The sequence below is a fragment of the Brassica napus genome, chromosome A8, assembly GCF_020379485.1.
Source record: "Brassica napus cultivar Da-Ae chromosome A8, Da-Ae, whole genome shotgun sequence".
Lineage (NCBI taxonomy): Eukaryota > Viridiplantae > Streptophyta > Magnoliopsida > Brassicales > Brassicaceae > Brassica > Brassica napus.
The window spans coordinates 21,174,025-21,190,019 of record NC_063441.1 but is presented as its reverse complement, the minus strand read 5'-3'; the positions used below and the strand labels follow the sequence as shown (position 1 = coordinate 21,190,019).

Below are 15,995 nucleotides of genomic sequence, written 5' to 3'. Positions count from 1 at the left end.
AATAAATGTTAATACATAAATGGTTTCCCAGCTAGAATCTGAATTTATAGAGTGGGAAGACAAGTGTTCTACGTTAAACAACCAAAAAAGAAGTCAATGATTGGGAAAATAAATAATAAAAAAGAAAAAGAAATAGTGGAGTACAGTATGCTTGTACAGCTAATAAAACATGAAATACAGATGGACTTCTTTTTAGTTGTCAAAAGCATAGACAAAGTCAACTAACTCTAATGATTATTTAAGCTACCTAAAATAATGCCATTAAGATGAATGAAACCAAAGTAAATTTAATTAGTAACTCGAGTCTAAGACAACTAGGTCCCGTTTCGTTCGTACGGTCAGTAGATTTCCACGTGGCATACTTTTATTGGATATTTTGGTAATTATCGTCAGGAACTATAAAAAGCTAGGTGTAGTGTAGGTCCCATCTTTTTCGCCGTTGGATAGGTTTCCTCTTTTCCTCTAGACGAATCAATTATTTAAACGGAATACCATATAGTCTGCTTACTGTTTCTACAGTTTTATTTACATTTTTATCCTTAAAAATAACTAATTTTCTTGTCAAATCCTTATAAAACCTTCAATTACAAGAAGAAAGAATCTCCTTTTAATAACATCTATTAGATGATTTTTTCTCTTCATGTATTTAACATTAAACTTTTGTTTCCTTAATTTTGTTGAGGGGTTTTATGACAAAATCGGAAAGTATGAGGTGATAATTAGAATTAAACAAAACAAGTGGTCTGAATTGTAATTAAGAACTTCTTGCTAACTAAGAAAACCTGAATCTGGTTCTCCCGGTAACCAGTTGACACGGCTTTTTGTTTCGAAAGAATCGAAAGAGAAGAGAGAGTAGAGAAGAAGACTGAGTCTCGTCTCGTCTCTGTCTCTTCCCGGCAACCTATAGCTGTTCTCCGCTCTTCAACAGATTCCTCTTTGCCCAAAAACGGTAAAAAAAAAATCTCATAAAGTCTCAATCTTTTTTTCATGAATTTCTCATAGAAACCACAATAAAAATCTCATCTTTTTAGTTGAATTGATTTGGTTTTATCATACCCTTCACGTAGAACAAGTTGCTGAACTCTTTGATCTAGAATTTGACTTATGGGTCAGTGCTTGAATCTAAAAAGTTCAAAACTTTACAGATCGGAGGATAATGCAGTAAGATTGCAGCAGAAGGAGAAAGTTTTGATCTTCCGACATGGGTATGGAGCTAGCCGACAAGGAGAACACGACCTCACCTCTACTCCAATTCCGCAACTGCTACAAAGTCGCAAGCCTCACAGAAACCATTCTAAACCCACTAAACGTTTCTAATTTAAGAGACCGTTACGTCCTCGGAGAACAGCTAGGCTGGGGCCAGTTCGGTGTGATCAGAGTCTGTTCCGACAAGCTAACAGGAGAGCGCCTCGCCTGCAAGTCAATCTCCAAAGACAGGCTCGTAACGCAGGACGACATGAAGAGCATCAAGCTCGAGATCGCCATCATGACTAAGCTATCTGGACACCCTCACGTCGTGGATCTCAAGGCGGTTTACGAGGAGGAGGATTATGTGCATCTTGTGATGGAGCTGTGCGCGGGAGGCGAGCTGTTTCATAAGCTGGAGAAGTATGGGAGGTACTCTGAGGTTCGTGCAAGGGTGCTCTTCAGGCATTTGATGCAAGTGGTGAAGTTTTGTCATGATAATGGTATTGTACATAGGGATTTGAAGCCAGAGAACATTCTCATGGCTACTGTGTCTTCTTCCTCTCCTATCAAACTAGCTGATTTTGGTCTGGCAACCTATATCAAGCCCGGTAAGATATATACTCCCTCCCTCCGTTCCGTAATGTTAGATTTTTTAAGACTAAGAAGTGATTAGTGTTTACCAATAAATATCTTGATTTATGTGTAAGAAACAGCTTTATACTCCTTCCGTTTCATTGAGTTAGATATTTTAGAAAAAAAAAATTGTTTCACGAAGATATACTTTTAGTATTTTCTATGAAAAAATTGTTATATTTAAAAAAATTATTTGACTTTATTTAATTACTATTGATTAAAAATTATTGAAAATTATAGAAAATAATACATTTATTATAGTGATTTAATGTGTTTTATTAATATGTGTGAAAACACTAAAAAGTCTATCTTCTTCACGGAAAGAGTATCATTTTAGACCAATGGTTTTAATCAAACTTCTTAAACTTACCAGTTTAATTTCTTGAACTTATTAAATATGCATTGAAAACTTAAAAAAATCTATCTTTGTGAAACAATTTTTTTTTCTAAACATTCATCATCTTTGTGGAACGGAGAGAGTACATAACTAAAACTAGAAACGTTCATGGACGTTGTTGTGTGTTCTAAGATGTGTGTTTTTGTGTTATGAAACAGGTGAGAAGTTAAGTGGGACGGTTGGTAGTCCGTTTTATATAGCACCGGAGGTGTTATCAGGGGGGTATAACGAAGCAGCTGATGTATGGAGTGCAGGGGTTATTTTGTACATTCTACTCAGTGGAGTGCCTCCCTTTTGGGGAAAGACTAAGTCAAAGATTTTTGATGCTGTCAGGGCTGCAGATTTGAGGTTCTCCGGTGAGCCGTGGGACCGTATAACTTCACACGCCAAGGATCTGATCCGTGGGATGCTTTGTGTTGATCCTTCCCAAAGGTTGTCAGCTGATGATGTTCTAGGTATGTTGTGGACTTATAATATATTGGAATTTTTTTTTCTTTTTTTTTAATGAATTGATGATTTGTGTTGCAGCTCACTCTTGGATGGAGGAGTTGTCTGAATCAGGACAAGAACGGTATGGTGAAGATGGGGTTGGGTGTGAAGGGTTGGAGAATGGTGGATGCTCTTTCTCTACAGGATATGTTTCACGGGAGCAAGACTATAGCTTTAACATGGGGCAGTTAGAGCCATTGGTTGATAATGATTGTAGATCATCATTCTCCTCTTTCTTACCTGCGGATGGCAATAATGTACAGACAGCTTCTGGTTTTGGTGGGTTTTCTTTTGATGGGGAACAACCTGAATCAACCTCTGTTTGCTTCTCAGTAACTGGACTCACATCTATGCCAAGCTTTAGCTTTTTTAGTCCAAGCCTAGAGACGACAGAGAAGAACAACGTTCATGAAACAGATGGGAAACTTAGTGGTACCTCCTCTTTCACTCTTACCTGTATTTAGAATGTTGTGTCCTGATGATTGCTATTTATAGTTAGTTAGCTGATCTTATCCCATTTTTGCAGGCTCAAGCCCAAAGAGGTTACTGCCTTCACTGGATGCTTCTTCACAACTTGAGAGGGGAGAGGAAGGAGGTGAGAATCAGACAGAAGCAGGAGGAAAGGCAGAGACGAGAAGGGAAAGAGGAAACTGGGCAAGAATGTCAGGTCTGCACAGCAAAAGAAACCGGACCATAGGACTTGGTGAGCTAGATCAGTTGGTGGTGGATGTTGCAGTCACTGAGTCGATCATCCGGTGGGCGTCTTGCACGCATATTCCCACTGCTCCATCCCTCAGATTGTCTCTCGTCTGCTAACAAGGGAACCAATGGAAGAAGAGAACTCTTATGAGTATAATTATTGTATGTAAAACACATCTGATCTTGGTCATGTATTGTTTTTGTAGTAACATCTTTCTATGGAAAAGTGATCTCAACTGTAAAAACAACAACCGGAGATGTCTCAGCAATAGTGTGTGGTTTTGATTTTTATAGAAAAGATGTAGCCATATTATAATAGCTTGAAATGGTTTGGAAAAAAATTGATAGATGCGTCTGCCGGGAGTCGAACCCGGGTCTATTGCTTGGAAGGCAATTATCCTAACCGTTGGACTACAGACGCTTGTTGAACTTTTGATATATTAATCGTCTTTCATTTGTAATTTATTTAAGTGCGCCAAAATGATGTAATTTGGCTGATATATAGAGATCAAACAAGATAAAGAACCAAATAAAACTAAAACAACGACAACATTTGTATTTACTGTTAATGTTTCAAATTGAATTATCAAAAGATGTTTCATCCATTTTACAAAGTTCATCAGAAACTCTACCTGCTACAAACACCAAAATGTATAAAGATTTAAAAGATAAAATAAATATAAAATGAGAAACGAACCAAGAACTAAAGGTTTAAACTCGATTTCTCGTTGTTTGATTATTAGACCAAAGGCCTGCTCTCTTCGTCGCCTTCCTTCTCAGACTTCACCAGCTCCAACTTCCGGAGTTTTTGACCCGAACTCGAATGTTTCGGTTTCTGGTTTGGATTGGGATCCGGAACCATCTTGAGAATAATGCCCATAGAGATGAGTAACAATCCCGTACCGTGCTGCTCCGTTAAAGGCTTTGTGAATATCAAGTAAGATAGTAGCAACGTTACCGCTTTTCTCGCCGTCGTTATCTGTTCCCATTCACACGCTCAAAAATAATAATTACAAAAGTATAACTATACTACATGCAAATAAAAATAAAAGTGATACGTTGCATTAATTTTATAAGACTCTTTTTGATCAAACTAATTTATAAGATTCAGGATCCTATAAAAAAACATAAAATCGGACAAACACGTTCATATAAGAAAACAAGATGAAAGTAGAATTACCATAGCGGTTGTGGCTGCGCCAAAGAGCGCAATGAGGGATAGAACCGAGACTTGTCCCACAAATGTAGCCATGGCTTCGAACACCAACACTCCATACACATACGGATGCTACCAAAAAGGTCGAGTAAGATTAGTTAATCAATTACATTAGTCAATGGTTATTATATTATTAATTCATATAAACAAACATAAATTTTATGAGGCAAAGCACACATACATTTCATTTCTTCTCATTTAAGTTAAGTTGTAAGAAAGATTCAAAGTATTGAAAGAGGTTCGACAAATCGGATTATTATACAATAATACTTGTGAAAATTCGTCTATAGAACATATATTTCATAATATATGTTGTAGAATTTCATTTTAAATATCACTTACTTGAGCACATGAAGTCCAGGCTCTGAAAAGCTCACCGGTAAGAATCATTGGTGCAACCAAGAACGGTAAACCAACTACTGTCGAGCAGAACAGCATCTCCATCTACCATCAAAGAGTACAAAAACCGTTAAAATGTTAATTCCACAAAAAGGAAAATAATGAAAAGGAGAATTGTAATTTCTTTACTTGTGTTGTGTCAGGATTCAACGTGAAGATGGCTTCTTGCAAGTTACCAAGAAAGGCATCCATAACGAGAGCGCCTGAGATCATCATAACCCCAATGATGCTGAAGTTAGGGGAGGTATGGGCATCGGCTAATGTGAATAAGATTAAACCGATCACAAGTAGCATAGCTGATATGTACTCATGGACCGGGTATTTTCTTCTTAACCCCGGTATAAATGCACCCATTACCATAACCGGCAGAACCTAGAGAAAGAATAAGAGATCAATGGCTAGAGATATTGAGAGATGCATTAAGAAATTGTGAGTTCTTCTTTCTTTTTATCATATCTTGTATGCACTGCAACAAATTGAATATGATTTCAGACCATTACTAACAATCTAATAATATTAGGACCACAAATAAAGCCGAATACAATAACTATGCTCTAAATTCAACAAATTTGATTCTAGATATTACTCCACATACTTCGATCTTGTGGGTGACACTCTTGGATTGTACCAAAATTTGATCAAAATAAAATGTTGCATTAGTATATACCTTAGTCGATTTGAACATGATTTGAGCAGGGTAATTGAGATAAGCCAATGAGCCTTTGGTGAGACCATGAGATCCCATAAGGACAGCAGATAGCTTCACGTAAGTCTTCCATGGATTCACCATTTGCTTTGTCGTGAAGCCATTTAGGTAAATCATTACAATGTACACGAGTCCTTGCACAAACGTGAAATACCATCCATAACTGCAACGTGCACACATTATAATTTTATTATAATAATTTTTTTTTCTGTAATATTGGACATTCTTAAATACCTGAATTTGAGCCGGTTGTACACATATTCCTGCAAAATTGAGAAAAATAAAACAGAGTATATTAAAAATCCCGAAGTTTAGTCAGATAAGGATTAAGTTTATGGCTGCTAATTATCATCCGGGTTACAACATTTATGGTTAGGTATTAAGCAAATACAGAATCTCAAGAGAAAAAGGACAAAAATAACACAAAATCTGGAGAAATTAATTATAATATATGGTACTATTGGAAAGAATATCGGAATTAAAATGAAAAATTGCATGCCAGATTTTTTTGCCTTTGTTTCCGGCTAGAAATTTTGTTCTAATGAAATATTTTTAGAATAACACCGAAATCTTCTCTAATCGTTGAATTTCTCCGAGATTATCATGAGAAAAACAATAATTTTCCAGAAAAGATTCAAACCTCACAGACGCCATTAACAAGGTAACCGAAGAAGAATCCAGAGGAACATATGAGAAACTGTTGCCATCTTGGTTTATCAGAAAGACTTATTCCAAACAGTGACCTCATTTGTTCTTCGCTGTTCTTCATGATCTTCAGAGAGAGAGAGGAAAAAAAATGAATTAAAACACACACGAAAGTTACAGAAATAAAATTGAGAATTTGATTTATTTACTATAAAGATTTGGGGCTTGTAGAAAAAGTGGAGGAAGAGTCAGTGATATTGACAAGTAGATGAAGAAAGGTATATAAATCAAATGAGAGAGAACAAAAATAATTTTCTTTTAGAACTTTTTCTTCTTTTGCATGCGCTCTCTAACTTAACGCTCACGAACTTTGTGACTTTTTAAAAGTCTATTCCTCTCTTAAATTGCTCTCATTAAATACCACTATTGGGAACAGAGATTAAAGGTCTAAGACCAGCTCCATCGGAGCTTCTTAATCGAGGTTCTGAACAAAAAAGTGGAAAAAAATAAATGAAAAAAGAAAATAAACCAGAGAACCGCTCTTTAAATTGGGACTTTAAGGATCGGTAAGGAACCTTACGTGTCCCCTTCTAATTTGACGTCCTCTGTATCTCTCTCCTCCGTCGGAGTTTGATGCGAAATCCCGTTTTCTCTCTTCTTCCACCGATCTCTCCATCTTCTCTGGCGATTCTCTGTGATTCTTCGATCTCTCCATCACCTCTGTCGATTCTTCTATCTCTCCATCTTCTCTGTTGATTCTCTGTCAATTCTTATGTCGATCTCCATCTCTGATGAATCTCAACGACGACAAGGTTGAGAGGTTCGATATTCCTCCATGACAGGTTACTCTCAGTATCATCTAGACTTGTGATTATTTTAAAAAAAATTATTTTAATGTCTGATAAACCGAATCTTGTTTGTTTTTATTTGGTCAAGTTAAAGAATTTGGCTGTTAAGATGCTTGATACAACTGGTCATCAAGGAGACAAAGAGTTTCTCGTGGAAGTCCTAATGCTCTCCTTCTTGCGCCACGAACACCTCGTGACTTTGTTTGGTTACTGCGCTGAAGGAGACCAAAGACTCCTCGTCTATGAGTACATGCCTTTTGAATCCGTAGAAGATCATATCCACGGTAACGAGAACTATACTCTTATTCATTAAAGTATAAATCCTGAATATTGTTTTTTTGTTATGGTCAGGTTACGGATCTGAAGAAGAGGTTTTAGATTTGAGCACAAGGATGTAGATAGCTTTAGGATCAGCCAAAGGGCTAGCGTATCTTCACAACGTAGCACAACCTCCTGTAATCTACAGAGACTTGAAAACCGCAAACATATTGCTAGACCATGGCTACAAACCAAAGGGCTTGCTAAGTTTGGTCTGAGCGGTGACATGTCTCATGTCTCTACTAGAGTCATGGGAAGTCATGACTCGCATGGTTACCACAATGGCGGATGAAGAAGACGAGTCTCAGAGCATTGAGCCCACGGGTAACAATGATTTTGTAGTAAGTAGTATCTAGAGAGAACAACAATATGATATCTAATAAGTGAAAGTAATCATGAAAACCTTATGCTAGTTGATGTGTGACTTGTTTTGATCAAATGCAATCAGTTTGTTAAAAAAATTTCAAGAACCTCTTTTGAGGTTCTCCCATTGGACCATAAAAAAATTAATTACACTAACAAGGGTTCTAAACTTTTCAAATCACAAAATTAACTATTAAATTATTCATTAGAACCTATAATGGGTTCTAACCATTGGACTTGCTCTAATTGTCCCCTTCTTTCGTTCTTGTTTAACTATTGTATTTATCATAACATTTATGATTTGTATGTTTATTCAAAAATATATATCTTATTTCATTTAATTTTTAAAATAATCACACTATACAACCATTTTCTATCATTTATTCATACCATATTCCACCTTAATCATGATGAACATAATCACTTGCTCAAAAACCTTGTTTAGTGAAGTCAGTATATTGGGACTTGAGAGATCTCGCGAGCTAATGACGAGCTGGTAAATCATTTAATAAGTTTCACTTAGCCACGTGTTTAGACGCTGCACTGAAACTTCATGCCACATCAGACTAAAAGTTTATTCTTTGTCGACGTCAGACTCAAGAGTTCCATGTTTCTCCAAAACGATGTAATAGGAAAAAATAAATAATTTTGATCAAACTTCAACATCCAAATGTTTAATGAATAAAGAAGACCTACCGTGAAGTTCCCTTACATTTATTAATCGCGAACTTGACATGCAGGGCATTTCGGGAGTTGCAATCGCACTCGAGACATTTTTTGTGGAAAAAAAATATTATAAATAATATTCTCTCTGTTTCAAAATAGATACTTTTAGAAAAAATTTTATGTTTCAAAATACATGATGTTTTGATATTTATACTCTCTCTGTTTCAAAATATTTGAAGTTTTAGGTTGGGGCACAACTATTAAGAAACTTGTTTTTTATCCAAAAAATATCATTAAAATATAAATTAAAAATTATTTAACCAATTACAAAACATATTATAAAATATGATTGGTTACACAGTTTTTGATAAAGTTAAAAGGTACATTGAAATATGAAAACATCATCTATTTTGAAACATCAAAAACTCTCTAAAACATCATCTATTTTGAAACGGAGGAAGTATTAGTTTTAGTTTTATTGAAAACTATGTGACCAATGATGTTTTATAGTTTTTTAATGATTGGTTGAATTAATTTTATTTTATATTTTTAATGCTATTTTTTAGATAAAAAGTGAATATCTTAATTTTTGTGCATTTAACTAAAACATCAACTATTTTGAAACAGATGGAGTATTATAATCCAAACTCGTCGAAAAAATATTTAGTAATTAAAAATATTTTGATTCAATGCTCAATCTCAATCTCTAATATTTACTCCAAAATCCACGAAGTAACAGCCAAGAATCAAGATCAAGTAAGTCAATTATACCAAGTATATAGATTGCACTTAGTGGATATTAAGCATTTCTATAACCATCAGCTTGAAGTACGACTTGGTCCTAATTCAATTTGGCCTATGCTTTGTATATATAGATACATAAAGCCCAAACATTTTATAACATATTCTTACAAGTACAATACAAAATTATTTCCATCAGGGAGCCTTCTAACTCAGCCAGAGGATCTAAAAAAAACCTCAAGAAGGAAAAATCTTACAACTCATACACACTATTGCACGCATTTTACCATATTACATATTTTAAAAACCATATGCATACTAATGTGCATCCCCGCTTAGTAACGGTAACTCCAGAGTGACATATCTTCATAGCTCATTTCTTCTTCCATGTAACCATTAGGAGTCACGCCTTCCATATACGACCGCGGCGGCGACATTAACGGCTCCGTCGCAAGTCTCATCATAGTCGTCGAGACTTCCTCTTCCTCCTCCACATATCCATAAACATTCCTCTCCTCCGATCCCGAGCCAGAGCCCATATACACCTCACTACCGTAAGAGGGCAAAACCGTGATCTCACTCCCGTACTCCGTCGGCCTGAACATTTCAGCCGCTTCAGCCGCCACTCTCCTTATGACATCCGGGTGGTTTGACTCCGGCACCGGGAGACGCCAGGCGGAATCGGCGAAATTCAAACACGCGGATCTCCCGCGCAGAGCTAGTGCCGCCACGTCGTGCGCACGCGCAGCCATGTCCGCCGTGGGGTAGGTCCCGAGCCAAATGCGTTGCTGGTGCGTCGGCTCTCGGACTTCGCAGACCCATTTGTCGCCGTTCCTCCGCCGTATACCTCTGAAAACTGGGTGGCGTGTCTCGTTGAACACTTTCCGTCCCGCACGCCTCTTTGGCCTCATCTCAGCCAGATTAGTCCCATCATAATTATCCATTACAATGCTATTTCTTGTAATGATTGTCGGAATGAATAATGTTTTTATTTTTGTTAGACTTATGTTCTGTTTTTGTGTTTTGGTGGGAGTTATGAAACAGAGAAGTGGATGAGAGGAGATATATAGGCTACGGTTGTGGGACATAGAAGTGCGAAATGAACGCGCGTAACACACCGTTATTTGTATCAAGGCTTGTTGCCACGTGAGCATTTTAAAGGGATTGTACTATATTATTAGCTGTTTAGTGTGAGCTTGAAGTCTCATCACCATAATTGTCCGGGACCCTCTTATTTACTACCTAGTTTTTTTTTAATATAAATCAACCCCGAAAAAGTTTCAAGGTCGAAATACAAACCGGACTCAACCAAAATGATTTAAACCAATATTTTATAAATTTAGTTTCGCATCACCATCTATCCGGTGCGTTCTGCTAGACAGTTCGAGGAGATCAGTTGAGGAGATCAATTTTCCTTACTCTTACTATTAATCTTTTATAAACCTTAGTTTTGTGGTACTAACATATTTGATGAATATATACGCCAAATTAGTCCATTTAAACCTATAATCAAGGACTAATTAGTCCTTGATTATTTTTTGTTGCTTATGTAAAATAAAAATGAATAACTGTACTTTAACAAAAAAACAAGGGTATAAATGAATAATTCGCTTCCGGCGTACGGCCGGCGCGTGAGCGACCGTGCCGTCGCCGGAACTGTGGTCCGTCCGTTTAAAAGTTATCTTAGTGCCTCTCTTCGTATCCCTCCCCCACTATCGCCTTGTCTGAGCTGTGGATCAGACCTATTCTATGGTGCATGGCGGGTTCTTGTCTGGAGTGAAGACGCGGTCGTGGGGAAGGGTTTCTGCGGTGGAGAGGAAGTATTTTTAGATCAAGGTTCGAATCCGGGTAGGGGAGGCTTTTACAGCTCCGTCGTCGTCGGTTTTTCTCCGGGAGGTGGAGGCTCCTGTAGCTCCGCCGTCGTCGGTTTCAGTTTCCGGGAGGGGGAGGCTTACCTAGCTCCGTCGTCGCCGTCTTGTTACCGGAGGGTGGAGGCTACTATAGCTCTACACTGCCGGCGTGGTACCCGTAGGAAGTTTGGGTGTTAGCGGTGAAAGTTTGGTTGGGTTGTTGTTCTTGTCGGCGGAAAGGTGAGGTTGTGGTTTCGGGTTTTAATCCCGAGAGAAGAGTGGGTGGTTCTGATGAGAGCGCGGTTTGTCCGATGACGCTTTCGGTGGAGGACCATCGGAGAAGAAGGTAGATCGAGGCGGGTTATGAGATCCGGCGAAACGAAGGTACGGTGAGATGGATCTGGAGGCGTTTCGAGGCGGAGACGGTCAGGTCGAGGCGGTGTGCGACGCGTGTCGATCCGAAGGCGCAGATGCTTCCACGTGTACAGCAGCCAGCTTCCTTGATGCGTTTGTCCTGCCGACGTCGTTCGGTCTTGTTTAGTTTGGGCCGCGGGCCCGTTAAAGTGATAGATTGTAGCCGTTTGGCTTTTGGGCTTTTAGGTTTTTTTGTGTATTTGGGCCTTAGGCCATGTATGTTGGGCTTGGCCCGTTTTATTAATAAAAATTAAATCCTTGGCGGAAAAAAAAAAAAATGAATAATTCGCTTGTCGTAGGTTTCATTGATATGCAGTATTTAAATAATAAACTAAAGATTAGTTATAAATCTGTCTATCTCCAGCCCATTTGTTCTACCTTCATGTATTTACCTTTCTACATATCGGGTCTATTAGATGTCAAATGTTGTGAGGCATGATGTTATGAATTTTTATTGCAGTCAAAGACTCTAAAAGATGCAGAGCATGTTATATTGTGTAAATCGTTTTGATACCATCAGGGATCACCTGCTGGATTTGAGAATTGAATTCAAAACTATTAAAACGTGTCTAGTGAATATTAGCTGATAAATTTGACTACCAAGGTATTGATAAAAACTAATTTAGTTGATATCTCGTTGTTTTCTCAGAGCTGAATGAAAAAATTACCAAGACAATAAACACTAAATTATTTGATTATTGTTGTTTTTCCAAGACTGAATGACAATACATTCTTGGAATCTTTGGTCAAACAGAACTACTTCGCTTTTATTGGTTTTAACTTGTTATTAAAATCTTCAAGTCGGGTCCAGCTCCAACGTTGGACCACAAATATGAAATATGAAATTGGTAGATGTTATTTCTACATTTGTTTTGTGGATATGAAACACGTTACTCTTTTCCATATTAAGTAGATTAGCTGCGAGTAACACGTGGGATTCCCGTGGGAACTATTTCCTAGTACTATGTTAGTAATTGCGCATAAAATGTGCCAATTAATTTTCTACCTTTTATTTTATCACTCAAAATACTTCAAGATATGTGAATTTCATATAATGTGAAATTAAGCTTATTTACTTGTGCTTTTTATTGAGTAAAACACCAGTTAAAATTCATGATAATGATATTACCTCGTCATAGTGCATGTAAATTTTGCAATACAAGCGTATAGCCGTATAGGGAATGTAATTTTTTTGCAATGTATTCTGATTTCTAATTAATTATAGGAACTCATTCAAAACTTGTATGCTTACTAATAGTAGATTGTAGTAATTAATAGATGATAGTGACAATGATGAATGTTTATAGTATTACACAAATGTTGAAATAAATATGTAAACAATAGCCATACCCATACGTAAAACTTACAGACAAGAAGACATGTAGGCCACTGAGGCCAATACAAAATAAAGACTTCATACTGTCTCGTGAGTGTCACATGCGCGTGGCCACTTCACTCATCATTTATTTCTCTCTTAGGATTTGTCTTTAAAGCAATATTGACGTGAACATTGCTAATTATTCAATTATATGTATATCCCGTGTACTAATATTTTACCAAACTTACTACAATTAAACATGTTTTTTTGAATTATTACTTTATAAAATACCTAAAGGTATTATTAAGAGATCAAACGATAGACGTTTTGTTGCGGTTACAAACAGTTCAATGAACGTTTAAAAAAATTCTAAGTAGTTTTCAGAGTCCATGATGAGTTCACAACATACCCAATTCTAAATTTATATTTTTTATGGCGTCTGACATTGTAAATTTTAAATTCAGCACAACACAAATTGTAGTAAAAAGTAGCACAACACAAATTGTAGTAAAAAGTAAACACTAATAAACATGTTAGTACAGTTGTGACTTGTGAATATGTTTCCATCTTTCCATGCTCTTATGATCTATCAGAGGAGATGGTACATAACATATGAAAGCCATGTGAAAGAGAATACAGTAAGCTCTGTTTACATGTGTGAAAAAAAAAACAAAGTTGGCTTCAAACGATTTAGCCCAACTACCTCAAAAACACTAAGGAAGTCTTTCCTCTTAGATCAGAACCTCAAGAAAGCATACCCAAAAAGTTTTTGTTCAATCTACCATCTGATAACATATCAATAACCATCTTCATGGTGGAAGCATCTGCAGCAAACCCAAACCTCTTCATTTCTTCTATGAGTTTAACCGAAGTGGCTACACCACTACCTCCTAAATGAGCTCGGATCAGTGTGTTGTATGTACACCCATTTGGCGCAATCCCATCTTCCTCCATTTTCCTAAGCAACATATCCGCTTCAGACAGTGATCCTTTCTTACACAGTCCTCCAATCATTATAGTATATGTTTTGACATCAGCCTTCACTCCTTTATGAGCAAGGCTACTAAATAACTCCCATGCTTTATCAATCATACTACCATTGCACATCCCATGAATGATTATATTAAATATCCCAATATCAAGTTCCACCTCACTCTTGTGCAGATCCTCAAATATTTCCAACGCCTTCTCTAGTTTACCATTCTCACATAACCCATCTACCAAAATGTTGTAAGTCACAGTATCAGGATCAACACCTCGAGAAACCATCTCCTGGAAAAGTTCTTGTGCAACCTCAATTTTTCTAGATAGACAAAACCCTTGGACCAGAGTGTTATAACTGACCACTTCTCTTAGAGACATTTTCCGGAAGAGTTTAAGACCATCCTCCACCCGTTTAGCCTTACAATATCCATTAATAATGATATTATAAGTCACACTATCAGGACTACATCCTTTGCTGACCATCACATCCATCATCTGGTTGGCCTCATCTAGACGCTTCTCCATGCACAAACCATATATCAAAGAATTATATGTAACCGTATCAGGATCTATACCTCTTGCGATCATCTCATTGTACAACTCTTTAGCCTCAACATGCTTCCCCTCTTTCACAAAAATGTCAATCAACGCACTGAATGTGATAACGTTGGGAGTGATTCCCCGTGTGATCATATCTCTCAGCAACTGTGCAGCCTCATCCCATCTACCAGCGTTACAGAAGTTGCTTATGAGAGTGTTGTAGGTGATGACATTTGCTTTGATCCCTTTCCTTTCCATTTCATTGAAGAGATTAAGCGCATCTTCAAGGCTCCCATCTTTGCAAAGACTATCGATAATCATATTGTATGTAACCGCTTCAGGCTTGACCTTCCTATCTTCCATCTTCCTGAGCAAATCCAAAGCCAATGAAGTGTTCCCTGACTTACATATCCTGTTCAAAATCGGACCATAGGTAAACTGATCAGGCTGGCATCCATTTTCCACCATCCGATCAACTAACGCTACAGCTTCATACACTTTACCATTCAGACAAAGCCCATTGACAAGAGTGTTGAGCGTTACCAGGTTTGGTCCCACCATTCTATCAACTAACGCCACAGCTTCAGAAACTCTCCCTTCGAGACATAACCCGTTTACCAAAGTCGAGAACGTGACTGTGTCTGGCTCATACCCAAGCTTCAACATCTTGGCCATAGCGGAAAAAGCGAAACCGAGCTTCCGGCGCCGGGAGAAGCAGTTGATCATTATGTTAAGAGTGTAGTTGTTATGTGCGATTCCTTGCAACTCCATCTGCTTGGAGAGGGACAACACGAGTTCGTACTGTCTTGTCTTGGCAAGGGAACTAAACAGTCTACTGAAGTGAATGATAGTGGGAAGAGGACGAGAAACAATCATTGACTGGAAGAGCTCAACAGCGTCGTCTTTCTTGATATCAACAACCCCATTCCTCAACCTCTCTTTGTAAGAGACTTTCTTACCTTTACCGAGAGTGGAAAAGGCTCGTTCAGACAAGACTAGAGCAGTTCTGAGATTCAGAGTACCTGTCTCGAGAAGACGTGTCTGAACGAATCTCCGCATTGACCCAAGTAGAAGACCTTTCAAACGCAATCAGTGAGAATCGAGCTATTCTGACGAAATCGCGGACAAATCATAGCCGAGTATCAAAGCTGACAGAGGAATCAAACCCAAAGATGCAACAGAAACCTAAGTAGGGGTTGACACATACGAGAATGGTTGATACCGGTTTAATGAACCGGTTCAGATAAACTGGTTCTTTCTAGGCTATGGTTTACTATGTCTTTGATCATTCTTTTAATATTAATTTTTTTGATGATCAATATATACACCTAAACAAAGTGAACCTTCATTTCTTCAACGTTCATATCCAAGTAGCTCAAACACGTTTTTATACATTTACAATGCCCTTCTGTTCAGTCAAAATTTACGGGGTTACTTTTGATTCATATTTGATTATAAGCTATATATGCAGAATAAAATATAGTTCATTTTTTCTCAATTATTGTTACAACTTACAAGAATTATAACCACAACAAAAGCCAACCCACTTTCGACAAACCCTAGTGAGAAAGTGGAAGAGAA

General features: G+C 37.5%; 4 protein-coding genes, 1 long non-coding RNA gene and 1 other non-coding gene across 6 annotated transcripts; 2 read left to right on the top strand and 4 right to left on the bottom strand.

Moving 5' to 3' along the window:
- The first annotated feature begins 798 nt into the window (after positions 1-798).
- Positions 799-3,724, top strand: LOC106382385 (calcium-dependent protein kinase 26). Its single transcript, XM_022690369.2, has 5 exons — positions 799-949; positions 1,146-1,796; positions 2,377-2,673; positions 2,747-3,139; positions 3,234-3,724. The coding sequence occupies exons 2-5, from the start codon at positions 1,202-1,204 to the stop codon at positions 3,521-3,523; spliced, it is 1,575 nt and encodes a 524-aa protein (XP_022546090.2). The 5' UTR covers positions 799-949; positions 1,146-1,201; the 3' UTR covers positions 3,524-3,724.
- A 31-nt stretch (positions 3,725-3,755) lies between these two features.
- Positions 3,756-3,827, bottom strand: TRNAG-UCC. The gene has a single exon. It is a non-coding gene; the product is annotated as a tRNA-Gly (tRNA).
- A 138-nt stretch (positions 3,828-3,965) lies between these two features.
- Positions 3,966-6,574, bottom strand: LOC106382384 (UDP-galactose/UDP-glucose transporter 4). The gene is made up of 7 exons (XM_013822406.3): positions 6,368-6,574; positions 5,962-5,990; positions 5,689-5,890; positions 5,151-5,393; positions 4,965-5,066; positions 4,587-4,694; positions 3,966-4,385 (listed from the first exon to the last, which is right to left on the bottom strand). The coding sequence occupies exons 1-7, from the start codon at positions 6,494-6,496 to the stop codon at positions 4,146-4,148; spliced, it is 1,053 nt and encodes a 350-aa protein (XP_013677860.2). The 5' UTR covers positions 6,497-6,574; the 3' UTR covers positions 3,966-4,145.
- Positions 6,575-6,581: 7 nt separating this feature from the next.
- On the top strand, positions 6,582-7,950 carry LOC125577179. Its single transcript, XR_007315509.1, has 3 exons — positions 6,582-7,214; positions 7,309-7,504; positions 7,572-7,950. It is a non-coding gene; the product is annotated as an uncharacterized LOC125577179 (long non-coding RNA).
- Positions 7,951-9,441: 1,491 nt separating this feature from the next.
- Positions 9,442-10,352, bottom strand: LOC106379918 (dehydration-responsive element-binding protein 1F). Its single transcript, XM_013819765.3, has one exon. The coding sequence runs from the start codon at positions 10,250-10,252 to the stop codon at positions 9,644-9,646; it is 609 nt and encodes a 202-aa protein (XP_013675219.1). The 5' UTR covers positions 10,253-10,352; the 3' UTR covers positions 9,442-9,643.
- On the bottom strand, positions 9,442-15,568 carry LOC106382383 (pentatricopeptide repeat-containing protein At1g12620-like). The gene has a single exon (XM_048738230.1). It carries the CDS (start codon positions 15,471-15,473, stop codon positions 13,635-13,637), a length of 1,839 nt encoding a protein of 612 aa, XP_048594187.1. The 5' UTR covers positions 15,474-15,568; the 3' UTR covers positions 9,442-13,634.
- Between the last annotated feature and the right edge of the window lie 427 nt (positions 15,569-15,995).